This window comes from Camelus dromedarius, chromosome 1, assembly GCF_036321535.1.
Source record: "Camelus dromedarius isolate mCamDro1 chromosome 1, mCamDro1.pat, whole genome shotgun sequence".
Classification (NCBI taxonomy): Eukaryota; Metazoa; Chordata; class Mammalia; order Artiodactyla; family Camelidae; genus Camelus; species Camelus dromedarius.
In genome coordinates, this window is record NC_087436.1 from 60,507,597 (window position 1) to 60,532,664 (window position 25,068).

Here is a 25,068-nt window from a genome sequence, read left to right on the forward strand (position 1 = left end):
ATTTCTTAATATTTTGTTGAGAATTTTTGTAAAGTACACTTTTATACATAGGAGACATCTTTATTATTGTCAAATAGACACTCCAACAGAATAATTATTTTGTCAATGTATTTTCTTTTTATCATTTCACCCTTCGTTGCAAGAACTGTTATCAATAGCGAGCTTGAAAGATTAGAAATGACTAAAGAAAAATTTTTAGTTTCACTTATGGCTGAAGAAATTTGGCACATTATTTTCATAAGCCTCATGAGAAATAATCTCATTCCTTTATATTATTATACTTTTGATAACTATCTCTTAATTATTTGAAGAACTACTGTAAGAACCAGTGCTATTTTGTCTTTTTTTTTCCCTTTTGTGATATCTTTGTACACAAAATTTTAATCAAAATACTTCAATTTAATGGACAAAATTTTTTTTTCAATCAAATGATTTAGAAATTATAAATTGAGAGTCAAATTCAAAAGTGGAAAAAGGTTAATTCTCTTTATAGAATGCCAAGTAATATAACAGTAAAGGCAATAAAATGATCTTTAAAACTCTTCTAAAGCCACTTTACTCAATAGGCACCAGTGGTCAAGATTGTGGATTGAAATTATATTCCTAAATCACAATATACTTCACCTGTACCATATTGAGAAGTCAACATAACATGCACAGCAGTATAACTGAGTTATTGCAACTCCCAGGCATTTCTGACCTTCTTCATTCTGCAGCCTTGTAAAGTCATGAGAGACAAGTTGGGATGGGTGTGGGCCACCTCTGCTCAGGAAAGCCATCAGATTTAGTGTCCCTTCAGCTATATATATATATATACACACACATGTATCCTGCTAGTCACACAGCCTCTTGGCCCCTATTTTGTGGCATATCTTTTCAACTACAGATTGCTCATCAATTAAAGGTTAATCATGAATAACATGTACTCATGAACAATTTTGACAGCCAAAACAAGGTGATGGGTTTGATACAAAGCAACCTCATCAAGACTTTGATGTATCTTTGATTCAGGATACATTCCATGATTTAGTCAAAGATCAAATTATCAGGATAACTGAGGCAGAGAGGAAAGACCACAGGCCACTGTTAAACATTCCTTTCTACTAGTCATTTTTAAAAATAAGGGATGCAGGGAATGGCAGGTGGGCAGTAATAAGAAATACTCTCTTAAATAGAGGCTTCTCTCACTTTGCATAATCCAGTATGCATGAATTTCAGTTACCACAGTTAGTTAAATAACACCAGTCCCTAACAACATTTCAATTTCTATTACCACAGCTTATAAACTGAGTGATTATATAAAGTACAAACTTTGCTCCTAGCTCCTCAGCCCACAAATCACTACATAAATACCAGAAGCTCATTATGATCCACGATCAAATTACATCACTCCTTTCAAAAGTTGTTGGTGATCAGACACTGCACATCTGTTATTCAGTTCAGACAGACAGCAAAGCCCAGAGTTGTATTGCCGCCTTTTCTTCCAGTGATAAACACACATGATATTTTATTAAAATGCATAATTGAAAGAGGAAATTGGCACCCCAAAATGAATGTCCAGCAAATAAAGTGAAAAATCCTACAAGTAAAATTTGAGGCAAACTTAAACTTATTTATAGGAAAAGTAGCTGACTGTAGGAATGTCGACACTGCTCCCATTAAAGAGACTGTAGAAGTGCAGCCAGAGGAACTTACTGAAGGTGCAGGTATCAATAGAAATGGAGAGTATGGTTGTGATTAATAGGGAGAAGATGTCCCAGAGGAAGTGGTCCACATAAACACTTCACATTGAAGGAACTACCAGAGATATATTGTGACATTAAAAGTACAAAAGCTAAGATTTTGGAAACTGACCCAAATTTACAAAAGAGTATGACAAATTTTTAAGACCTAGAAAAGATGTTCAGCACAATATCGAAAGTTAAACAATGAGAAGAAAAACACTGTTTAGACTACTCAATAAGTTTTTTTTTAGAAAGAAACACTTTAATTCTCAGTATTTTAAATTACAGTATACAAAATAAATATTAGTTATATTAGCTTTTAATTTCCCTATAATTTATAAATAACTAGGAGAAGTTTTAATGTTTTTGACAAAAAATTTTAAAGGCCATGGAACAACAGTGATTTTTATTGCTGATTAATCAGAATTTTCCTCATTGATTATTAAGATCACTTTCTATAGCTTCATCTCAGCTTGTATGCAGTCATTTTCTGATCCACAATACTATGCAAAGTGATCATTGCCTGAAACACACACACACACACACTCACATCATATTGCATACATGTAAAATACCATCCTGTATCCTTTACTATGTTTAACAACTGCACAACTTCATTTATATGAATTTGTGACATGGTGATTTGTCCCTTGTTTTAAACTGAAAATCACTTTACAAATATTATATAAGAAGAAGAATAGCAGGTATCACTAAGTATTTACTATGTACTAAATACTGTTTTAAGGACTGTACATGTATTATTTCCTTTGATCTTCATGCTGATTGTATGACGTGTATTTATTATGCAGTGAAGTGAAGATTTAAAGCCAGAAAAATCAGAATACAGAGCTGCCTTTCCTCACTACAAAGCTGTAGTTTGTTTTATGTTATATATTTATTAGAAGTCCTTAAATGTATTCAAGTTGGAAATTCTTAGATATATTTAAATTGCTTTATCAAATGTAGAAACTTTTCTTGACTGTTCTGTGAAGTGTAAGTTTAAGAATAATGCATGCAAATTTTACTTAATGCCATATTTATATATTTTTATAAAAAATTCAAAGAACATTTACAATATGATCTTATATATTTACTTAAATCATCTTATAGATCATCATATTATTTAAATCATAGGTATGTACTTCTAAATAAATTTGGAACTAGAAACTGCCTCAGACCAATATTTCTCAAATTTGATCCATGAATTACCTGCATTAGATCATGAGGGTTATTAAATATGCAAATATCTGTACCTGTTATTTACTGAGTATTGAAACTTTAACTCAGTAGTCAACATTTTTTAACCTTACTGCCACCCAATTGATTCCGCTGCCACCCAGCTGATTCTGCTGTACTCTCCAGTTTAAGAACCAGCTTCTTAGTGATTATTTAATTAATCCTATGTATTCATTTTATTGATATGGCAACTGAGGCTCTCTTACACTTTTTTCCTTGGTTGTAAAATGTGTTTACAGTTATTTCACTAGTATACTATACTTATAAAGCTTATAAGGCTTTATAAATCAGTGCATTTTTAAACTGAAGATGGGTAACTATCTTAATATCCAAATAGAGGTTTAAATCATTTCCCAATTTTTAAATCCTAATTTCCTCATATTCTTCTCTGTCTAATAGAACAACTTTATTTGACTTATAGGGTAGTTTTCAAGTAAATCTTCAATTTGTTGTCATTTTTTCCAAAAATAGTTTATTAAACAACTGCTATGAATTACACTGAAAAATCCAACACTAGAGAGTTTATGAGTAAAACTGTTCACAAACTTAGTTTTAATGACACATGTTAATAAATTATTTATGTATATCTTGCCCCTTCTTGAAGCTAGCATTAGTCACACTTGAATGGTAAAACACTATCCTTCTAAAGGTTTTCCTGGCTTAGTGGAAAGAATATAGGCTTAGGGTCACAGAGCCCTTAATTTGAATGTGCTTGTAGTCAGTTATTACTTGTGTGACTTTAGGCAAATCATGTAATTTAACTTGTAATTTCTTCATATCTAATAAAATGGGCATAATATAAAATGGTTATTACAAAGATTAAATGAGATGAGATACGAAATACCTTTTACATAATAGGAATTTGTTGTTACTGTTCACCCCTTCTCTCCCTCCCCCTTCTATTTGTGTTTCACGAGTTAACTATTCTCTTTTGTACTGTACTTTAGTAAAGCTTCTGCAGTTCTGAATCCAAAAATCACCTTCCCAGATAGTCCCAGTGTTATCTCACCTTTTTCTCCCTTCTGTAAATTGGTATGTGGTGGGACACAAGGAGTTGAAAAGTCATTTTTGTGGCTGAAAATTATAATTGGAGAGCATCGTGTTAGTTTTGCTTTTTTCTGTGTGTTGTAGCAATTACTGGATTTCTTTGTTTTAGGTTTTGTGCCCCCTTAGGATACCTTAATATAAGGGGTTCTGAAGACTGAGATTTTGTTTTTGCCTTAGACATATTTAAAAGCAGCTCACCAGCAGCCTGCGTGGCCAGTTTGAGACTTATATTTTGAATTTGTTTGTTTTTATAGGCTCCAAAACCAAGGAAGGTGTGGTTCACGGTGTGACAACAGGTAAGCTTTGTGGAACTTATATCCAGGGATGATATTGAAAATATCTAGCAAGCAGTGCAGCCCAGCACTGCTTATTCAGAATGTAATTGTAGACAACCACACTGCCCATAGAGGAGCATTCTAAGAGAACAGCAGCTTCGTTTAATCTTGATTCATTATTAAATAGTTTTAAATGGATATTTGTTATAAATAAATAAAGCACAATGTATGTAACTGTAAGAAGGAAGACTGAATTGACCAGTTTTATTGTTTAATTTTCATTGTAGTAGTTTAATTTATAGTAGCCTTTTAGTCTTCGGACCAACTTAATGTTCTGGCAAACTGACAGCATAGATATCATATAAGGATTACAATCCAAAGGATGAAAGCAAAATTTTCTGTAGAGTACAGTGAAATATTCTGACATTAAACTATGCTAATTATAATATTTCCTTGATGATTCAGAAGACATTTCAAGAAACACCCTTAGGATGATCAGTAAATTATTATTGTATTTATCTCTATTTGGCCTAATTTCACCAAGAATTTGAATAGATTTAGAAGAAGATTACAATAAATGAATAGCAAGAATGATGAAAATTATGGTGGTGATGATGAAGAAGAGGAGGAGGATAGTGATAGAAATAGAAAAATCTAGGGAGAATCAAAATTTAACAACCTTAAAAGCCCACAGACTTGCTGTAACTGAGTTTCTTGTTGCATGTACTCCAAGCTTCCTGACAGGTTTGGTGAAATAAGAGATAATAAAAAAATGTAATTCCTATGATCAGAAGACAGTAAACATAATAGTGCTTCCGAAAGTAACATGCTCCTACATTGCTGAATTATAAAATAGAAATTGGGAAAATCAAACAGGAATATTAATACAATATTGTGGTAAAGACCATAAACACTGGAGACAGACTTCTCTAGTTCGAATTTTTGCATATCCCTTACTAGCTGTGTGAATTTTCTTCAAGCTTCATAACCTCTATGTGATTTAGTTTCCTCTTCTGTAAAAGAATTAAGTGGATTAATATATATATAAAGTACCTAGAATACTGAAGGCAAATAGTTGCTATTACTTTACAGTGAATCTATCTTGAGAACATTTTTACAGCTAGTAGAGAAAAGCCTTTATATGACTATTTTATGCATATTTTTATTTAAAAAGCTAGGCTATAAAATTAAAACAGAACTGTTGAAACAGATTCTAGCTAGAAGCTAAATTAAAATGTGCAGTTTACATTCGCTCTGTTGCAATCCTAGATGTATATAAACTGCCTTCTAGGGGCCTTTTGTACATGTGATGTTATAAAGCCTGATTTCTATAAGAACTGGCTATCAGACAGTTGTAGACTATGCTGTTTGAAGAGGGCCTCCCTATATTAATGATTTTCCATTTTAGTAGTCGAAGGAGAATCCGTGTGGTGAGAAAGCAGATAAGCATGTTGCAAGTTTCAGAGCCTGTGGCAAAAATTAAAGAACATAACCAATACTGTCATCTAATAGAGGCCTGGAGATGGGCTGCAAGGATAACTGCTGACAAAGTTAGAATTTTTTTGAGTCTTCTTCAGAATGACGGAATGCAAACATGGGTTTAGGGGGCTGAGAGTGATGCGTGTGTGTGTGTGTGTGCACACATGCATGCATGTCCTGGCACAGGTGACTGAAGTTTGTACAATAAGAATTATTTTGCAAATTGTTTTCTGAAAAACAGTAGCCCACCAGCTAAAGTTTCCCTGGTTTTATAATGCTGGAAAACTTTGCAAATCATGTCTTCCTTTTAGCATATTAAGGAATCTGAGTTCTTCTCCATTTAATACATTTGCATTATTTTATTTAACCCAGGATTTCGCAAACTTATTTGACCTTTTTAAAATAGTTATTAGGGTTGAATTAAACTAATGTTCCCCAGAGTACTATGGAAAAGCCACTAAGCAGGGAGACCATGATAATTTTGGTGTGGGCAATATTTACAGCCATTGTCCCCATCAGCCACCCTTACAGTAGTAAAGTATCAAAAATGTTGTCATAAATAGTCTGCCTATGAAAATTGCATTGGAATCAGTCAGCTGCAATAAGTATCATTCCTCTCTCATAACAGATAAATGAATTATTTAATTTGTTGAGTAGAGTTATTTAATATAAAATTCCAGATTCAAATTATAAGGATAAATAGATAGTTTAAGGTAATTACCTCAGTGGTTAAGGAGAGAGAGAATTAGTTACTTATTATACTTTTTTATTATAGGTAAAATGTTTATTATAGGTACATAATGCTTATTATAGGTACATAATAAATACTAAATAATTGTTATTATTGTCATTACTCTTAAATCAGGGAAGTGAGAAACTGTTACAAAGTATATAACATTATCAGTTAATGTTAAAAGAAAAAATTCTTAAGATTCATTTCATTAACTATTTTTGCAGAAGTATAGACATTAGTAAACTTAGTAAGGCCAGGAGTTTTATACCTACAATACCCAGGGAAGATTAATTCTCCTAGCTAGATAATCTCAAGATAAAATCCAGGAAACCCTACCTTAATCCCTGGCTTTTTGATTTCAGGACATTATTATTTGAGTTGTCAATGCATCACATTATAAGAAAATACAACAGTGTACTTAATCTGGACTTATTGAATGACGTGTCTTTGAAGGTGCTTTAAAAAATACATTTTGATATAAGCTTACTCATTTTTTCCCTCCAAAATGTATGACGTAAACAAATTCCTATTATTGGAGAAATTCTGCCGGCTTTGATTCTTATAAGCAGGAATTTATTATATGATAATGAACACAGTTAATTTTCAACCTGTAATAGCTTAAACTTCCTTGTTAAACTACTTTAAAATATAAATTTATTTTCCTCAAATCTGTCATTTGATACCAATTCTAAACTAGATCTTCCTAATTTTATAATTTTATTACTTTAAAATTATAGGTACATTTTACAAGTTTAGATTTACTGTATCTATTCTAAAAGTTGGTGCCACATTTCCTTTTTGGAATTTGATTGTTAATTAGACTGAAATATAAATCTAATTATTGAAGTTAATGTGTAAATTACACATATAGACAAAATTTCTTTTAATGCATTCAAAATTATTATCTACTGTGAAATAATATAAAGAAAAATAAAACAGGGTCTCTCATTCTAATGAACTCAAAACATACTGGTGGAGGTGGATAGACATACTGGGAAATGAAGTACTATGGTGCAATGTAAAATGTTCAATAGTAAAGACATACCGAAAATGTTATGGCATCACAGGTGGAGGAAGAAGGACACCTGTTGAGGGGAGAGGTTTTTAACATGGATTTTGACATTTGAGGTGGATTTTAATAAAGTGTTTGAATTTGCTGAAGAAACAGAGAACTTTCTAAGAGGGCTTCTGGCCAGATGGACCTGCAAAATGGGAAAGATTGGAACATTTGGGAAAAGGTAGTGAATTAAAATATGCTATCAATTGGTTAAATGTATCTTTTTGATCCTGGTTATAAGGTCTTGTCCCTTAAATACCATTTATCAGATTCAAAATGCAGTAATTTGAGTGTATCTCCTCTCCTTTTGTTTTGTCACTCTTTTGTGTGGAATGTCAGTGAGCAGAGAAAGAATGTAAAAGGCTTTAACGTGGGAAAATAAGGGCTCAAGGTTAGTAGATACCCCACTAGATAAATCAGGTCCCACAGGGATCTTTAAGTATGTGTCTGTCATTGCTGCTTGTACACTGCCATTTTGTAATGTAACTAATTTGCTTACTCTTAAAATGATAAAATTTAATGAAATTATAATAAAGTACAAAGTGCATTTTATTGTGCAGTTGATGTGTGTTATAAAAAGTATATACATATATAAAACTAGAATTGTTAAAGTTTCATGTCTGGCAGAAAAATGAATCTGTAAAAAGATCAAAATTTATTTTTGTCTTTGAGATTTTGTAAGAAGAAAATGTTCACTTTCAAGTAAAATTTTCTATTCATGTTTTTAGAAAAAAAAGAGAACTTAAAGCCCATAATTCTCTATTTTTAAAGCATCAACATTCTGGAAATGTTTAAAAACATGAGATTTCCAGTACTGCTTTTCACCGGCATTTAAATTGAACTTTGCATTGGGACTAGCCATTACTAGTTAGCAGGCAGCGACCGTATCCCCAGAAGTAGCAGAAGGCAAATATCAAGCCACAGCTGCTGCGAACCCTTCCTAGTTTTAGTCTAGGGTCACTTCACCTCCCCAAGGTGCCTAGACTGGGGAGTGAGACTCTGTGTCCTTATAGACCACCTCAGCTTCCATGACCTACATAGTATATTCAAAATGCCATTGTTTTGTCCACATTATTACTATTTATTCATTGGCTTCTCCCAACTGACGACAGGATATCTGTGTGATAATCACGTGACTAGCACATAACCTTTTACAGCTAACATCGTGCAACTCATGGGATTCCTCAGACTGAGATTTATGTGGAGAGGACGTATACAGACATACACAGAACAAGATGTGTCTCTATTTGCTTAGGAAAGAACTTGAGGAGGAATAGTGCTAAAAACCCAAAGTTCCTGAAATGTGGAGGGGAAAAGCAGACAAAAAATGAGTTTGTGGGGCCAAAAAAGAAGGCAGACATTACATAGATATAGATAAGAATGCATGCCCAGACTTGATGAGTATAAATGTTATAACTTTTAGGTGAAGGATTGGGTTTTTTTCTCTTTTGACCTCGAAATTGTTGAAAAAGCAGAATCTCATCTTTAAACTCTTAATTTAATTGAAACACACATTTTATTGGAACTTCCTTTATTTGATATTGGCATGGAGGTCATACAGAAAGATTAATTCAACAGTTATATCAGATATAGTCTTGGAGAAATTTTGATGTGAGATTAAATCTCTTCTAAATCTAATTCCAAACTATTTACACCATCTTAAATTTTTAACTTATTTTAGAAAACTACTGAATCACCATATTTTGTTTAATGAAAAGAAATTGTGTGCTCAATAAACCATTTCATTTTCATATTTTAAGTCTAGCTCTTTTGTTCCCATTAAAATGATTGAATATCAATCTTATTACTAAAAACCCTTCTGTTTCAACTACCTAATGTTTTGTAAAAAGATCAAAGTTCCTTCATAACCATGCCTGACTGTTATTTCTTTCTGATGGTAACGTGTGAGAGCAGATATGTGTTGTGTGACTCAGAAGGTGTGGTGAAACAAACATGCTGAGTGAGATCAAAGAATTGGCATTGAAATTGAAATAAAGAAAGAAATTTCGTGTTGAATTTGATACAACTGCACCTGTAAGCATTGCTTTCAGTAAAATTTCCTTAATAAAATGTCAGCCAAACTGAAATTGCTCATGGCTCTAAATCTGTGATTGCTTGAAACGCCTTTTGACATCTGCATGATTACAACAGGATATCTTAGCAAAGATTCAATGTTTGGCTAAGTCATGCCCACTTAGAAATCTGTCACTTTTATTACATCTGACTCTTCAGTTATCTACATGTGTGTTAATATAGGTCTTTAGAAGTTGACGGCTCGTGGAAGTGAGATTGTCTTAAATTGCTGTCGGTCCACCATCCCTTAATCTGTTGTTCTTGATTTATCCCAGTGGCTGAGAAGACCAAAGAGCAAGTGACCAATGTTGGAGAGGCAGTGGTGACAGGGGTGACAGCAGTAGCACAGAAGACAGTGGAAGGAGCAGGGAGCATTGCAGCCGCCACTGGCTTTGGCAAAAAGGATCGGTTGAGCAAGGTATGGCTGCAAACATTTTCTATTACATTTGTAGGCTTGTGGAATCCCGGTGCACTTTCAGGCAAGGCACGAGGCAGGAATGAGATGCTTGCTTGGGGGAGGGCCAACTGACCTTTCTTCATAGAAAAAGTACTACCTTTACATGTGTATTCTTCTTGGAGGTAATTCACCCAGATAAAGGCTGTGAAAACTGTACAATAATCGTGATTGTTCTGTTTTCTGGAGAAAAGTTAGTGAAATGAGCAATGTAATAAATGCCCAAATGAACAGTGACCTTTCAGAAAGAATGGGTGCTTTCATGTTAGCTATGAATCTTGGAATTTCTCTGTGTTGAAATATAGCAGATGCTTTGTGCCTGATCTCTAAATTTTCAAAATGAAGATCTTTTACTTGATTTCTTTGTAGTGACATCATCTCTTATTAAGTGGCTTATTTGCTTACTGCATAAGAGTTCATTGCCAAATATGTTTGTGGAAACTGAGAGACTTAAGCTATGTTACCAACCAGAGGGCATGGTTTTAGGGTGATTTTTAAAATTTTCAGAATTCTGACTTTGCCTTTCTTGACAAATATGAGACTCTAGGAGGATTATTCAGAAGATATTATGACATTCATTTTAAACAAGCAACAGAAATGAGGGGTGAACTGGAAGGTGAAACTTTACAAATTTCATGACCACAGCAGCAGAAAGCTTTTTGCTTTTTCCCAGCCGCAGTGGCCTCCCTGCTAGTCCTTGATCACATCACAAGTACTCTTGCCTGGGCTCCTCCCTCTGTCCGGAAAGCTCTTCCCCAAGATCACACTTGTCTATTCTCTCATCTCCTCAGGTCTTTGCTAAACAACACCTTCTCAGGGAGGTCTACCCTGACCTATTGAAAATGGAAACCATTTTCCTTACTTCTGGGGTTCCTAATTTCTCTACTCTTTATTTTTTCCTTTTTTTTTTTTTTTTTTTTTTTTGTTTGGTCAAAACATGTATCATCTTTAAAAATAATCAATAACTTACTTGTTTTTATGCATGATGTTTATTTTATTTCTCCCCTTCTGAAATACAAGTACTTCCTGAGGTTAGAATATATTTAGTTTGTTCACTGATGTTTTACAAGTATCTAAGAGAGTGCCTGATGCATAGGAGATGATTAAGGAATATTTATTACATTAAGGAGGAAAAGAAGGAAGGAAATAAGGGATAAGCAGAGTGACTTTTATTTCTGTGTCTTTAATAGTTTTACATGCGCTACAGCAACCTTGGTTATGCAACCATTCAAAGTTATAACCAAAATATTTTGGAATAAATATCCTGAAAACTATAAGAAAATATCTTTCTTTGCTGACAAACTGCTCTGGATTGTTTCTGCTTGATATAACTGTGTGAAACAGGCCTCCCTTGATGACTCATTAAAACAATGGTAATAAAAAGAAAGGACTAACAACCTGTGACATACTGAGATTTTATCACATGTAGTTGCCTTGTCTGGGACAGTTGATGCTAATTGTGGAAAAATCCGGACTGGGCTTCTGGTGGAGTTCTTCAGCTAGCACTTGAATGTGTGATTGGTGAGAGTAGTATTCCTTTGTGCAGAATATGCTTTTCAAATAATCTTATTACTCAGGCCAATAATTATACTAGTTTCTATTGTCCATCTGAAATGATAATTCTATTTATAGCTTTATTCCATTTCCAAAATTAGGAAGGACTTCATATTTTAGTACAAAAGCAATTCATGTGTTTTTTGTCCCAGATCTTTGTCAATCTAATACAATCTATGGACCCTCTACCCAGAAAAATGTGCACTCACATACACACACCAAAGGACTTAGTGGGATCTTGTAAGTCCATCAACAGAGCCCATGATTTAGAGCAATTTCCTGATTGTCCAGATGAGGAAATCTACAAAGGGGAAGTAAGCATTCCAAGGTCATATAGCTGACTGTAATAGACTGAATACCAGCAGTGATTTTTCTATTCACTATGTCACTTCCCCAATCCCTTCCTCAAAATTTACCTTCCTTTTGGGTTTTTAGAAACTGAATTATGGACAGCCAGATGATTTAACTGGGAAAATTTCTTGCTCCAGAATATTAAGAAAACAGGGAAACGTGTACCATCCCCATCTTGCCCCCATTTAAGGCAGACAATATACATTGCAAATAAGACATGAAAATATTTCATTTCTTACAAAATTGGGCTTGCTTTTTATCCTTCTAAAATACTGCTATTTATTTTAGTATTTTAAAGCAGAAATATAAATGATGTAGCAAAATTAACCATTTGGAGATATTTCTCTTATGGGTACTTACAGGTTCTTCCAAATTTCTGATATGAAAATGAAGTCATAAACCTAGAAATTGCAGCATAGTTATAGCAAAAAAAAAAAAAATTGAGCTGGGAGTTTAAATGGCTGATTTTCATCCCTGCTCTGTCACCAACAGTCTGAATGACCTTTTGAAGATTTCCTAAGACTCTGTCTTATATAATGAGGGATCTATCCTAGAAAATTGTTAAGGCCCAATTTAGCAATAAAGCTCTGAGTTTCTATAATAACTCAAAGAAGATGCTAGTAAACTTTCATTTAAGCCACATTTATGAAATGCAAAAAATTCTAGAGTTTAAACAAAATCATTGAATTTGTTCATTATGAAATTTGAAATAATTTTGTCAAACTCTGATCAAAGCAATTCTGGTGAATGGAAATAAGCAGTTTATTGTTGCTCTAACCATTTGTTAATGACCCCCATTTTGACACTCATTATTCATTCAAGAAATAATGCTTGCTCACTCTGTGTCCAGGAACTTTGCTAGATATTGAGGTTAAAATGATGAGAAAACTATGCACTGTTGTTTTCTTCTTTGAACTTATAGTCTAGTGACAAAGAGCAATAGTAATCAACTAATCACCACACAATGTGTGTAATTATAAACTGTGATAAATGCCATGGAGTGCATAATGCCAACAATATCTCAAAGGAGACTTGACCCAGCTACCTCAGGGTCGGAATAGGGACGGCATCACAAAGGCTTCCCTGGTGAAGTGATGTTTGGGCTGAGATCCAAAAAATGACTGGCAATTATTAAAAGTGGGAGTTAGAGGGAAAGCATTCTAGGCAAAAGCAACAAGAGGAAATTTAATGCAGTAGGAGGAGACCGTGGTGAATCAAAGAGGACAGGTGGAGCCAGAAAATATAAGGACATAGCAGGGGCTATGTCACAGTCAGTCATGTTAAAATATTGGTCTTTATTCTAGAAATAGAGGAACCTATTAAAGCATTTGAAGCCTTTAATATGGATGTCAGGTTATAGGTTTGCATGTTTTTTTTAAGCACCTTTGTTGTGGTATGATACACCTATGAGACCACCACCACAATCAAGATAGGTAATATTTCCATCGCTCCCCAGGAGGTGCAAATTTCGAACTCCCAATTTATGCCTTCCCACCTCCTCTACCCACTGATATCCGTAAGTTTGTTCTCTATGTCTGAGTCTGTTTGTGTTTTGTAGAGAAGTTCATTTGTGTCCTTTTTTAAGATTCCACACATAAGCGGTATCATATGGCATTTTTCTTTCTCTTTCTGGCTTCACTTGATGATCTCCAGGTCCATCCATTTTGCTGCAAATGGCATTATTTTATTGTTTTTTATGGCTGAGTAGTATTCCATCATATGTATGTGTATAAACACACACACACACACACACACACACACACACACACACACACCCCATATCTTCTTATGCATGTTGAAAAGATGTCTCTGCCTGCAGGGTGGGAAACAGATTAAAGGGAGGAAGGAGTGGAAACCAGGCATGGGTTGGTGGACTGTGATGGAAAGAGAGGAGATGATTGTGAATTCCAAGGTGTTGTTGAGGGAAGAAGAAAGAAATGCATTAATTCAAAAACTATGCAGGAAGTGGTATCAACAAGGTGTAATGATACAGTTCACAAGCCCGGGGGGAAGAGGAATGTGATCAGCATGGCCACTGTTAGCTTGTTGAAGTGGATCAATGGCTTTGCCATTCTCTTGTTGGGTGGTGCCTCGTGAATACCAGGAACACTGCAAGAGGAGTGGCTGCATTGGTGTTCAGCCCTCATGCCCTTTGAGTGTATTTGGCTCATCATTTCTTGATTGATGAGAGGATAAATCTTCTTTTCTTCCTTCTTTCCTTCCTTCCATCCACCCATCCATCTATCCATCCATCCTTTCCTTCTTCCCTTTCTTTCTTTCCTCTCTTTTGTGGTTTCTGGATTTGTATTCTTAAGCCAAGAGCTCTCATTGTTCATTTTTATTTTTCTCTTTTTATTTTTGCTAAGTAAATCTCTTGAGCATGCTTGCTTTGGTGTACTCATCTCCTTTTGATGTTAACAGAGAGATATGATCACAGATACCTAAGTGTTTTTGTGAATTTGATCATATGAATGAAGCTACCCTTAGTAATAATTTCTAATTATAAGATACTAGATTAAAGGACAAATAGAATGTCTTGAATTTTAAAATTTTTTAATCAAATATTATTAGCTTCTTAAATATATCAGAATAATACATCTACTGATCTATATTTTTGCCTGTATGCACACAAGAAGCTATTAGCTGTACAGCTCATTTCCTGAAGCCCATTCATTTGACTGGCACAAAGAAACATGCTACAAATACATTGGCAGAGGCATTCAAGTTTTAAGTTCAAACAATGATGTCATAAAACAAAATTTATGTTTCCTTCTATTGAGAACAAATGATCCTCTTGTACTAAGAATATTATAAAAGAAAGTCACTTGAGTAAGAGTTGTTATGTGGTGCATGTATATTTACAATTACAGCTGTTCACTAGAACATTTGCTCCATCCCAATCTTTTAATAGTGCTTTGCATGTATTTACTCCTCAGATAAATCCTTGTTGAACAAATGAGCATTTCTTTAATGCTATCTGGAAGTCCCTAGAAGAGTTGGATCCTCAGTGTCCCTGAGGTTTATACTTCTGTAATTTTCTGGACATGTAAAAGTTCTGAATAAACTGTAAAGCCACTGTCTGACAAATAGTACAGCTTCATTATCACATCCCATTTAGGACCTATGTACCTGGAGATATCTTTTGTGCAAGATATAAGCTTGAAATATTTATAGCCTCAGATACTTAAAATAGATTATGTTTCATCTGTTTATTTTTTTCTTAAGAATCAGAATAAAGTTCCTAAACCATGCCATTTTGGGAAAATTAGATCAGATTATAAACAGTTTTTACTATCCCCAGCACAGTTATCCAGAAAATGTTGATTTCAAATGGATAGAAGCATGCATTCTCCGTAATGCTGCCTTAATTTATAAGAGGCTAGCTCACCAAGTGTGTGTCAGATGAATAAAACAAAGCAGGAATGAAAAATGTCATGCTTGATATTATGATCTATAACATTTAAGTGTCCTTATTTCCTTTGATTTAGCAGAACTGTCATGTTCAGTTTGATGCAGATTTATTTTAAACACTTGAATGTTACAGACCTTCTAATTAAATTATTAGTCAGATGATGAATGTTGCCATCAACTAACTCATTCAATGCTGATTCCACAAATAAGCCAAAGGTCTTAGACGGCCTTTTAGGTTTCTTTGCAGAAACATCCCATATCATAGACATGATCATAATACTCTTTATAAGAAACTAGTAAGAGATATCAACATTAGCGAAACATTTTCATTTACAGTAAACCTTTTCCTTAAATGTTTAGGAATGATTGATATATTATCTCAAATCATTAGAAGTTTGAGTCTTGCTTTGTACTTGACCTCAGAAGGTAACTAACAAGATTGATAGTTAAATTTAAACCTAATCTAAAAGCTTTGTGACATAGTGAATTCCCTGATTTGTATTTGTGGTGGGAGTGACGTATACTATTAATATCATTATAATCTTAGGTGAAAGCATAATGTGGTAATTAAAAAACCTAATTGACCTAACTGATTCGCTTCAAAATGTATATAATCAGTACTATCTCGCAATGTGGTATGTGAAGGCAATATTCTATACTCATGAAAGTCTACTAATATTACGTAAACTGTCTCCACTTAGGAACACATCTTTTATGATGGGCTTTCTATGTATCTCATAGTATTTTCCTGGGTTCAGGATGGATGAATCATAATTCCTAATGACCCTTAATCTTACAAGGTTGTAAATGGGAAAGCACTCTATACATTACATATAAAGTTGTAAGGAACATAGGCTTACAATTTACGTTTTCAGTAAAATTCAATAGCATTCAGTCATTTAATGGATACTTTGTATGTGCTGGGCGCTCAGCTGGGCATGTGGGGAATACAAAGGAGGCTAACACTTGGTTGGCTCCTGCCTTCCAGAAATGTGCCGTCAAGGCAGGGCCACGATATATTTACCCCTGGGGAAAAGGAGCATCTCTGGTCTTTGAGAACAGGTGTCTGTAACAAGTATATATCCATCATAGGAAAAAATGCTTTCTGTTAGAAATGAGAGACGTACCCTGTCAATAAATATTGTACTTTAAATTTTGTTTTTGTCGGTAGACTGAAATTACCTTGCATATATGGAGATAAAAGCCTCCACACTTTGGCTGTTTAGACACAGGAGCATAAAAATACTTCCACCCGAATCCTAGAACCAGTGGTTAATAATTTGTAAGCATTTAACCGTTACTATATGTACATAACTACAAATCCAATTTCAGTCTTCAGAGGGCCAATGGTGATGATAGTTTTGTTTGTTAGAGAAATACATTATAGGAAGAATGTGAAAGAACTACTCCAAGGCACACTGATGAACAGCTTTAAATCATACTTGTGCAGTTGGTTTATTCCTTCATAAATGCTCAATGTGGATTAAAATTCTGCAGAATGCAATGTAAGAGCAGTGCCCGTACTTGTATGAGCTCATTTCCATTGTGCATGTGTCTCACATACATTGCTGTTGCCCCTTCAAATGCAAAGATACCATGATATTTTTGATAGTGTTTCATTAATCAGATACTTTTAAACTGTCAGATGATTTTAAACTTAGGTGTTTCCTTTAAACCTCTATTACCATCTGAGCCATATTTCTACCTTATAATTCAGTGGAAAACCTGGAAAAAAATAATAATTTTAAGTGACAAGAATAAAATGTGCTTATTTATTATGATATGCAATAATCTTATCCCAAACTTCAATGATAATCAAGTTGAATATTCCCAAAAAGTGAGAATAATTTGGTTTTTTTGTCCCTTCAAATACAGGCTTTTAGTTTTCTAACTTTCAGGGAGACATTTGACAGTGGTATTTGTTTTATCAAGAGACAATGGAAAGGTTCTAGTTTCTCAAAATATTCAAAGCACACACAATCTAGAAAAAAATATGTTTACTTGAATTAAAAGGAACAGAAATAAGGTAAATGAGTTGCTGATTGTGTTTTGCATACTAATACATAATTATGGGAACTAGAATTTGGTGATATATTTCATCAATCTAATTGTTCTTCTATGAGGGGAAAATGAGTAGTTTGCCAACTCAAATATGAGGTAATTCTTTTATAAGAAACTATTAAAACTTTACAAAGCATTTATATATTTAAGTTACAACTTAAATATTCCTCTTTACCAGGTAATTCTGGTATCACTAAGCAGATGTTTTGAAAATTCCAAAAGTAGTATTTAATTCTTATTAAGACTATAGTGTACATTAATACAAAGAATGCTGAAACAGAAATTATGTTTGTTGAATAAATAAACAATTCAATGAACAAATGAAAAATAAAAAGAAGGAATATATAGAGATTTTATTTTCCTGATTAGAGGTGGAAACTATCTTACTTTTTCTTTTGTATTCTTCATACCAACACAGTATGATAAATCTATTTGGAACTCAATTCATAAGAATGAATTCAGTTGCAGCTTTGTGGGTAGTGAAGAAAAATGTGAATTTTGTGTTTAAGGAGATCAAGTAGCACTTAACTGTCAGTGCTTACAGGGGAATGATATGTCTGGGAAGCCGTATTAGCAAATCATCTCCAATTCACATGTGTATACATTTTATTCTATTTGATTGTTGGGAATCCTGAAAAAATGCAGAAGATCCTTTCAATAGACACTGTCCTATTTCATGCCACGTGAGTTTTCTGAGCAGGTACATACAGTTGTGCCTTAAGGCCCCAGTTTTTCCTCAGTGGATTGTATGTAAGTTACTATCTGTAGCAAAATTAGAAAAGGCGTATGCTTCCTACTTCTGTTGCTGCATTTGGGGATCAATATAATTGTCACACAAAGCATGTAATAGCCTTAAAAGTACTTTAACTTGAATGTTATGACATATCTAAAATAGACACCTTAAAAATTACCTTCACAAAATACTAATAACTGCATATAATAATAATCCTTCTTCCTGCAAAGGGAAACTAACATTTGTGTCTGAACCAAAGGCAGGTGACAAATGTTCTGACTAAAGCTGCTCTAACATCTGTTGTTGGACCCACATGGTAGCCAGCTGGCCTCTGTCTCTGTGCTGGGTTCCTGGTTTACCTGCACCACTGGACTTGGTCATGCATAGGAGACGCCTGGCTTAGTGTAGAGAGCATGGGCTTTAAGTCAGGGAGCGTGGAGTTGGTCTTGTCTTTCTCCTGGGGCTGGATGATGTCATCTAACCCCTCTGAGCACAGATTTTCTCATCTGTGAAATAAAAGTGTTGGAATAAATGAGTTCAAAATGTTTTAAGTCTGTGCTTAATGGCTTGAATTTTAGGCCAGTTTGTTCAATTATGCATTGCCAGACCTCTGGAAACTCATTTAACCTTTCTAAACCAAACCTACTGGTCTATAACTGGCCAGCCACTGCACAGGATCAGTGTGTGAATGAAATGATATATTGCAGACAAAAGATAAACAACCAACTGTAATGCACTGTGCAGTTGCAACCTTTTGCTAAGAAGGGCCTACATTTTCTCTGAGTTGTGTTAGATATATGATTATAGAAGTTCACTTGCATATTTATTTATATTTTGATGTTATTTAGTAAGTAAATTGCAAACACAAAAAGGAGAGAAAACATTCACTGAACAGTCTACTTTTTTAGCTAAATAAAATGCCATCATATTACTATTATTTTTTGTCAGATTTCCCCCATATGTTTCCACTGAACATTACATACATGTTACAACTGGAAATAAACAGTTTTGGGAAACACTAGATTAAACAGAGTTAAAATGTTTCTCTTTTAAACTGAAGAAAATCTAGGAGCCCTAATATCTTGTGTTAGGGGTAGAGTTTTTGTCTTCAATCATGTTTTTTTGATGCCAAACCCATGGAGAACAGTTGTGGGTACTCCGTGGAACACAGGTGTGAGACGCCCCAGGCTAATGGAAACTATCCCCGCTCCCTCTTTTCTTCCTTTTCTTAATAAGTCTTGTTTTTTAGGTTCTGGATTAGAGGCATTTAGAGGATTATCAGGACTCAGCATCCCATATCCAAATCCTATTCTTTCATAGTCATTTTCTGTAAGCTCCCTTGGTACAAGACCAAAGAAAGGACTCTATTCATAAGAAGCTTTTGTACCAAATCCTGACAAAGCTCCCTGTTGACCTGGATGGGGGCAGGTCTAAGTAGTTTGCGACTGTGAAAATTGGCTGAGGCATCTTCCTGGCCCCTTTCCCTTTTACTCAAAGGCAAGGAAGTCCAGCAAAGGGAAGGAAGCCAGAGAGGTTCTCCTCACTCTAATTTTTCATGCCAAGACTTTTTAGAAGGGGGGCAGGTCCAGAGGAGGAATGACCCCAAGCTCATCTGACTTGAGCACCTTCATGATAAGCACTAAGACCTAGTGTATAATCTTTAAAGCCTTGTATTTTATCTTGTTTCGTTATTTCCAGGGTAAAACAGAATCGTTATATAAATGTTGGATCAAATTCAAGATGTATTTGCGGCCAGAGCTTGATAGAAGCTTAAAGTTCCCTATCCCAAGTTCACTTGAGATGGGGTTGTACATCTGCAAAGGGAGGCCAGGACAAGGAGTGGGAGCAGGAACATTTTGCTCTTGGGTCTGGTCTTCCCTCCACCCAGACACTTACGTCCTGGGTGACTGATGTGGTACTCTGTGGTCTGAATGTGGCTGGCTGGTCCTCTCCTCACCTCAGGGGTCTGGGACAGCCAGGCTCTCCTGCCATGACCTCCACATTCCAAGGCCTGATCTGGACCCATGGGAAACCTAGGAATTCCTCTTACGGCGGCCTCGACTCTCAGCAGTCAGGGTGTGTGGGGCTGATGGAGATCGAGCTTGAACTCTCCCACAGGGTATGTCAGACCCCACGTCTTGGTGTTGGTTTGCTCACACACTGTTAGCATTGGGAGCATCCTGCCAGGGAATGAGATGCTGGTCTTCCTGCTCACAGACCTCCCCCAACCTCATGAGTCACCACCTGCCTCTGCAGAGGAGGGTTCTGAGGAAAAGACAAACTAATGTTCCATTTGTTTCCCTGAAAATCTCTTCTTCTTTCTTTTTATGCTTCACTGATGGAAAATAATGAAAGGGTCTGGTACTTGAACTTTTATGATTTAGTTTCACTGTCTCAACTGTGAGCTTATTTCACAGTAGTCCTTGTACCTTCTACTTAGATGTGAGACAGGGAAGGGACCAGCTGTTACCTGGGGGTACAGTGCCCTCAGTCGGTGTTTCACATTGTAGGCAACTTTACGTTGAGCTGTCCTTTCAGTCACCAACAATGTGGTTATATAATAAATTGATACAAGTCATTTTTGAGGACATGCTGGAAATCTGTATTAAAAGAATTGAAATTATTTATATTCTTTGAATCAACAATTTCACTTCAGAGAATTTAAATGACCGTAAACTTAGATATAAGGATGTTCATCTCAGCATTGATTATAATATGAAATTGAAAGAAATGCTAGAAGTTTGACAATGGGGACTTAGTTAAATGCATTATGGTTGATCCATACAGTGATCACACTGAGCAGTCATTAAAATGTTGGTGCAGAAGAATAACTGATGAGGAGGAAGGATGTTCTTGCTGCATTAAGTGAAAGGAACAGATTATAAAACAATACGAATAATTTGGATCATATAACCCAGTTTTAATTAAAAAAACAACTGTGTGTATTATATGTATGAATAAGGGCCTGAAGTAGTTGCACCAGGCTCTCTGTTTTTCTCAATGAGGCACTCTGCATTTCCAGTTGGATAATCCTTTGCTTTGGAGAATGCTCCCATTCAACATAGGATGTTTCCCTGTCCTGGTCTTTACTCGTTAAATGCCAGTAGTGCTCCCCAGGCATCGTACCAGACACAAAAAGCCCTCCCACACTGTCCTTGAGGAAACACTACAACTGAGTGACTATTTCTGGGGCACGGATTGCAGTCATCTTACTGTCTCTCTTTGCTCACTTACCCTTTCTCCAATTTCCTATAATAAGTATGTATTGGATTCCTAACAAAAGCATAATAAATAGTATTTGTAATATTCCACACTATTCAGCATTTATGTGACTAAGCGTTCTTCTGCTTTCACTGTAATTAGAACTCAAAGAGCCTAATTTTCCTTCTTAGTCTCCTAGTTCTCACTTACATTTGTTCAACTGATTAAAAAAAAATCATCTCAGCTTCATAGATACGGAAAAATACAGTTATAGTGTTTGCTGTACATCCATTCACCTATGTATTTATTCATCCATTCATCTGATATTTGTTAAAACCATGCTATGTGCAATATACTACGCCAGGCATCATCAGAAGAATTGTGCCATATAAGACCAATTTCTAGTGCTCTAGGCATTGACATCTAGCTGTTAATCATGATGCATATATGTAGTCTACTAATATTATGGACCTTGTTTGAAGATTTCTTCCCAAACCTCTTTCTCTTCCTTTCAAGTTTGAAATAAGGCTGTCTCTGAGTGAGGTATCATAGCATTCATGGTCTCTTATTATTTCTCAAAAAATCAGATTATAATTCACTTCTTCCATTTATTCCTCTTGATCCTAGTTATCAAACCAAATTAAGATACCATGTCAACAATTTTCTTTTTGCTAGTAATACTGGGTTCCACATCTGAATTTCAAGATAAATTTTAACAAAGCTCTTCAAGGAGGAATGAGGTGACCTGCCCAAGTAGATTGAATAATTTATTTGCTCTCTCATTTTTGGCAGGCATATCTGATCATTGGGGGCCTAACTCACAATTTGACTTTGCAAAATCTTATTACTAAATCTTAGTATAAATATTTTGGGTTCTGAGATAGCTGTCATCCTCTTATCTTCTTGTATCCTTAAAACTTTACCTTTTGCATTTTAATATGCTTTATTTACAGCATGCCCAAATCCCCAACTTGACAAATAACCTTTCAGTATTTTTGTTAACCTGTCTGATAATATATAAGAACTTGTAAAAGTGTCACTTCTTTGAAATACTTTTTACTATGGTCAGTTTATTTCTGTTGGAGTTAGATAACCCCATCTGCAGTATTCAGTTCATTTTACGTATGAGCACAGGCCTTGTCCTTGGACTAGGAGGACCTTTACAGTCTTTGGCCTCTCTGTAATCTCTGACTGTTAGCTTGTTAGTAGTAACTAGTAGGTCTGATCATCCCAAATGCCTGGGATCACATTTTAAAGTAAATTGTATTTTTGGACCTAAGAGTTTACTAAAATGTAACAAGGATCAAACCATTGATGTATGTATTTGGAAGAGATTTCAGTTGCAAGTAGTAATTAGTTTTTCAGATTTTAAAAATATGGGCAACTATGATTTTTTTAAAATGAAGGCTTTAGGGGAAAATAAATTCCCCAGAGTACCTATTTTTCAGGTAATAAATATCCTGGAACTATTTGAGGAAAAAAGTATATTTCTTATATCTGACAAATATTTGTGTTTTCATCATTTATGGAAAGAATGAAATTTCTTCCATCCTTCACACACTCTTTCTTATTTGAAACTAATTGATACCTTTTAAAAGGAAACTACAAAAGACTGACTTGGGGTGGGAGGGCGTATCTTATGACTGATGGTTCAGTGTGTTTTTTATATATAGGTGTGGGTGTGGCACGTGTGTGTGTAAAATGCAATTTGTGGTAGCATTTTCTTTAGAAATCTTGATCTTTTCAGAATTCAACCATATTATAAATGCGTCTACATTGATCTCCATCTTCAGAATACATGAAATGTTTTTTGGCAGTCCTTCCTTTAATAGAATATCCTGGGAATTTGGAAGTTACTAGCCAAGTTAGCCAGTGGCTGTCCACGACCCACAGAATCAAGCCCCAAGGCCTAATCCTGTTATTCAAGGCCCTGTTTTATCCAGTCTTCCTTTCTTTTCAACCAAATATTTCACAATCATTTAACAAAACTCTTCAGTCAAAGCAGACAGTGTCTTCAAAATATCTCCCAGTTACCTAACACAGCCTGTAACTTTTCATTCTGCCTGACCTGTGAGAGGGCTTTAAGCCTCCTGACTGAATTTTACCCAGGCTAGAAAGGCCCACGCAAGCCTTCAGAACTCTGAAAACTTTCCCAATCTGCTGAAATGCATAGTCATCTCACCTTACTTCGCCCTCACAGCATCTGAATATATATCGTACATATTTGGTTGCTCAGGCCAAAACCGTGAAAGCATCCTTGATTCCTCTCCTTACACATCCTCCCTCCAATCCTCTACCTAATCAGTGTACCTGTATTTGAAAATATATCCCTGATCTCCCCAAGTCTCTCTTCCCCATCACCACCACTCTGGCCAGGCCTTCATCGTCTCTCATCTAGACTCCTTCCCTCCCCTCTTACCTGGCCTCCCCGCTTCCACTCACACACCCTGGGTAGCCTGTCTCCACCAGTCAGAGTAATTCTTTTGAAACACACCAAAGCATCCCTCCCCTGCCCTCAACCATCCAGTGACCTCCTGTCACACATAGGAGGGTAGGCTGTGGTCACAGGCCATACGATATCTGGTTCTCAGTAATGTCATTTCCTGTCCCTTTTCTCCTTGGGCACTGCCCTCCAGCTATACTGGCCTCCTTGCTGTTCTTCAGAACTGCCAAACACATTTCCAGTACTCAAGAAAACATAAAAGAGGAGGGAGGAGGGTATAGATAAGTGGTAGAGTGTATGCTTAGCATACAAAGAGTCCTGGGTTCAATCCCCAGTGCCTCCATTAAAAATAAATAAATAAACCTAATTATCCACCCCTGCAAAAACCAAACAAACAAATTTTTTTTTTGAAAAGGAAACATAGAATTAGTTTTATTCATTTAAATGTGGACTATTTCCTTCTTCTAAAAGCAAATATAAATGATATTGTCTTCTTTAAAAAAAAAAAAACAAACCTGACTACCCAGAATTTCTGATCTTTTTTTTTTTTTTTAGAAGAGAGAAAAATATAATGATGTACCCATGTGCCCATTATCCAGTTTCAGCAATTAACAACTCATGGGTAATCTTATATTCTATTTTAGAGAGGTAAAATATATATAGCAAAAAAAATTTGCCGTTTTAACCATTTTAGGTGTACAATTCAGTGGCTTTAATTACATTCATAATGTTTTGCAACCATTACCACTGTCTACTTCTTTTTTTTTCACAATTTTTCAGTTATTCATGGACATACACACTATTGTCACATTTTTTTCTCTGTGAGTTATCATAACATTTTGTGTATATTTCCCTGTGCTATACAGTGTAGTCTATTCTACAGTTTTGAAATCCCAGTCTATCCCTTCCCACCCTCCACCCCCCTGGTAACCACAAGTCTGTATTCTCTGTCTGTGAGTCTATTTCTGTCCTTTATTTACGCTTTGTTTTTGTTTGTTTGTTTGTTTTTGTTTTTGTTTTTTAGATTCCACATATGAGCGATCTCATATGGTATTTTTCTTTCTCTTTCTGGCTTACTTCACTTAGAATGACATTCTCCAGGAGCATCCATGTTGCTGCAAATGGCATTATGTTGTCGGTTTTTATGGCTGAGTAGTATTCCATTGTATAAATATACCACCTCTTCTTTATCCAGTCACCTGTTGATGGACATTTAGGCTGTTTCCATGTTTTGGC

At 35.2% G+C, this 25,068-nt stretch overlaps 1 protein-coding gene across 8 annotated transcripts in view; it reads left to right on the top strand.

Moving 5' to 3' along the window:
- Positions 1-25,068, top strand: part of SNCA (synuclein alpha) — a 232,365-nt gene that overhangs the window by 122,780 nt on the left and 84,517 nt on the right. For all 8 annotated transcript variants that reach the window (XM_064484887.1, XM_031469484.2, XM_064484883.1 and 5 more), the window contains 2 exons: positions 4,262-4,303; positions 9,900-10,042. In XM_064484887.1, coding sequence (XP_064340957.1) covers positions 4,262-4,303; positions 9,900-10,042 — 185 coding nt within the window. The remainder of the gene's footprint in view (positions 1-4,261; positions 4,304-9,899; positions 10,043-25,068) is intronic.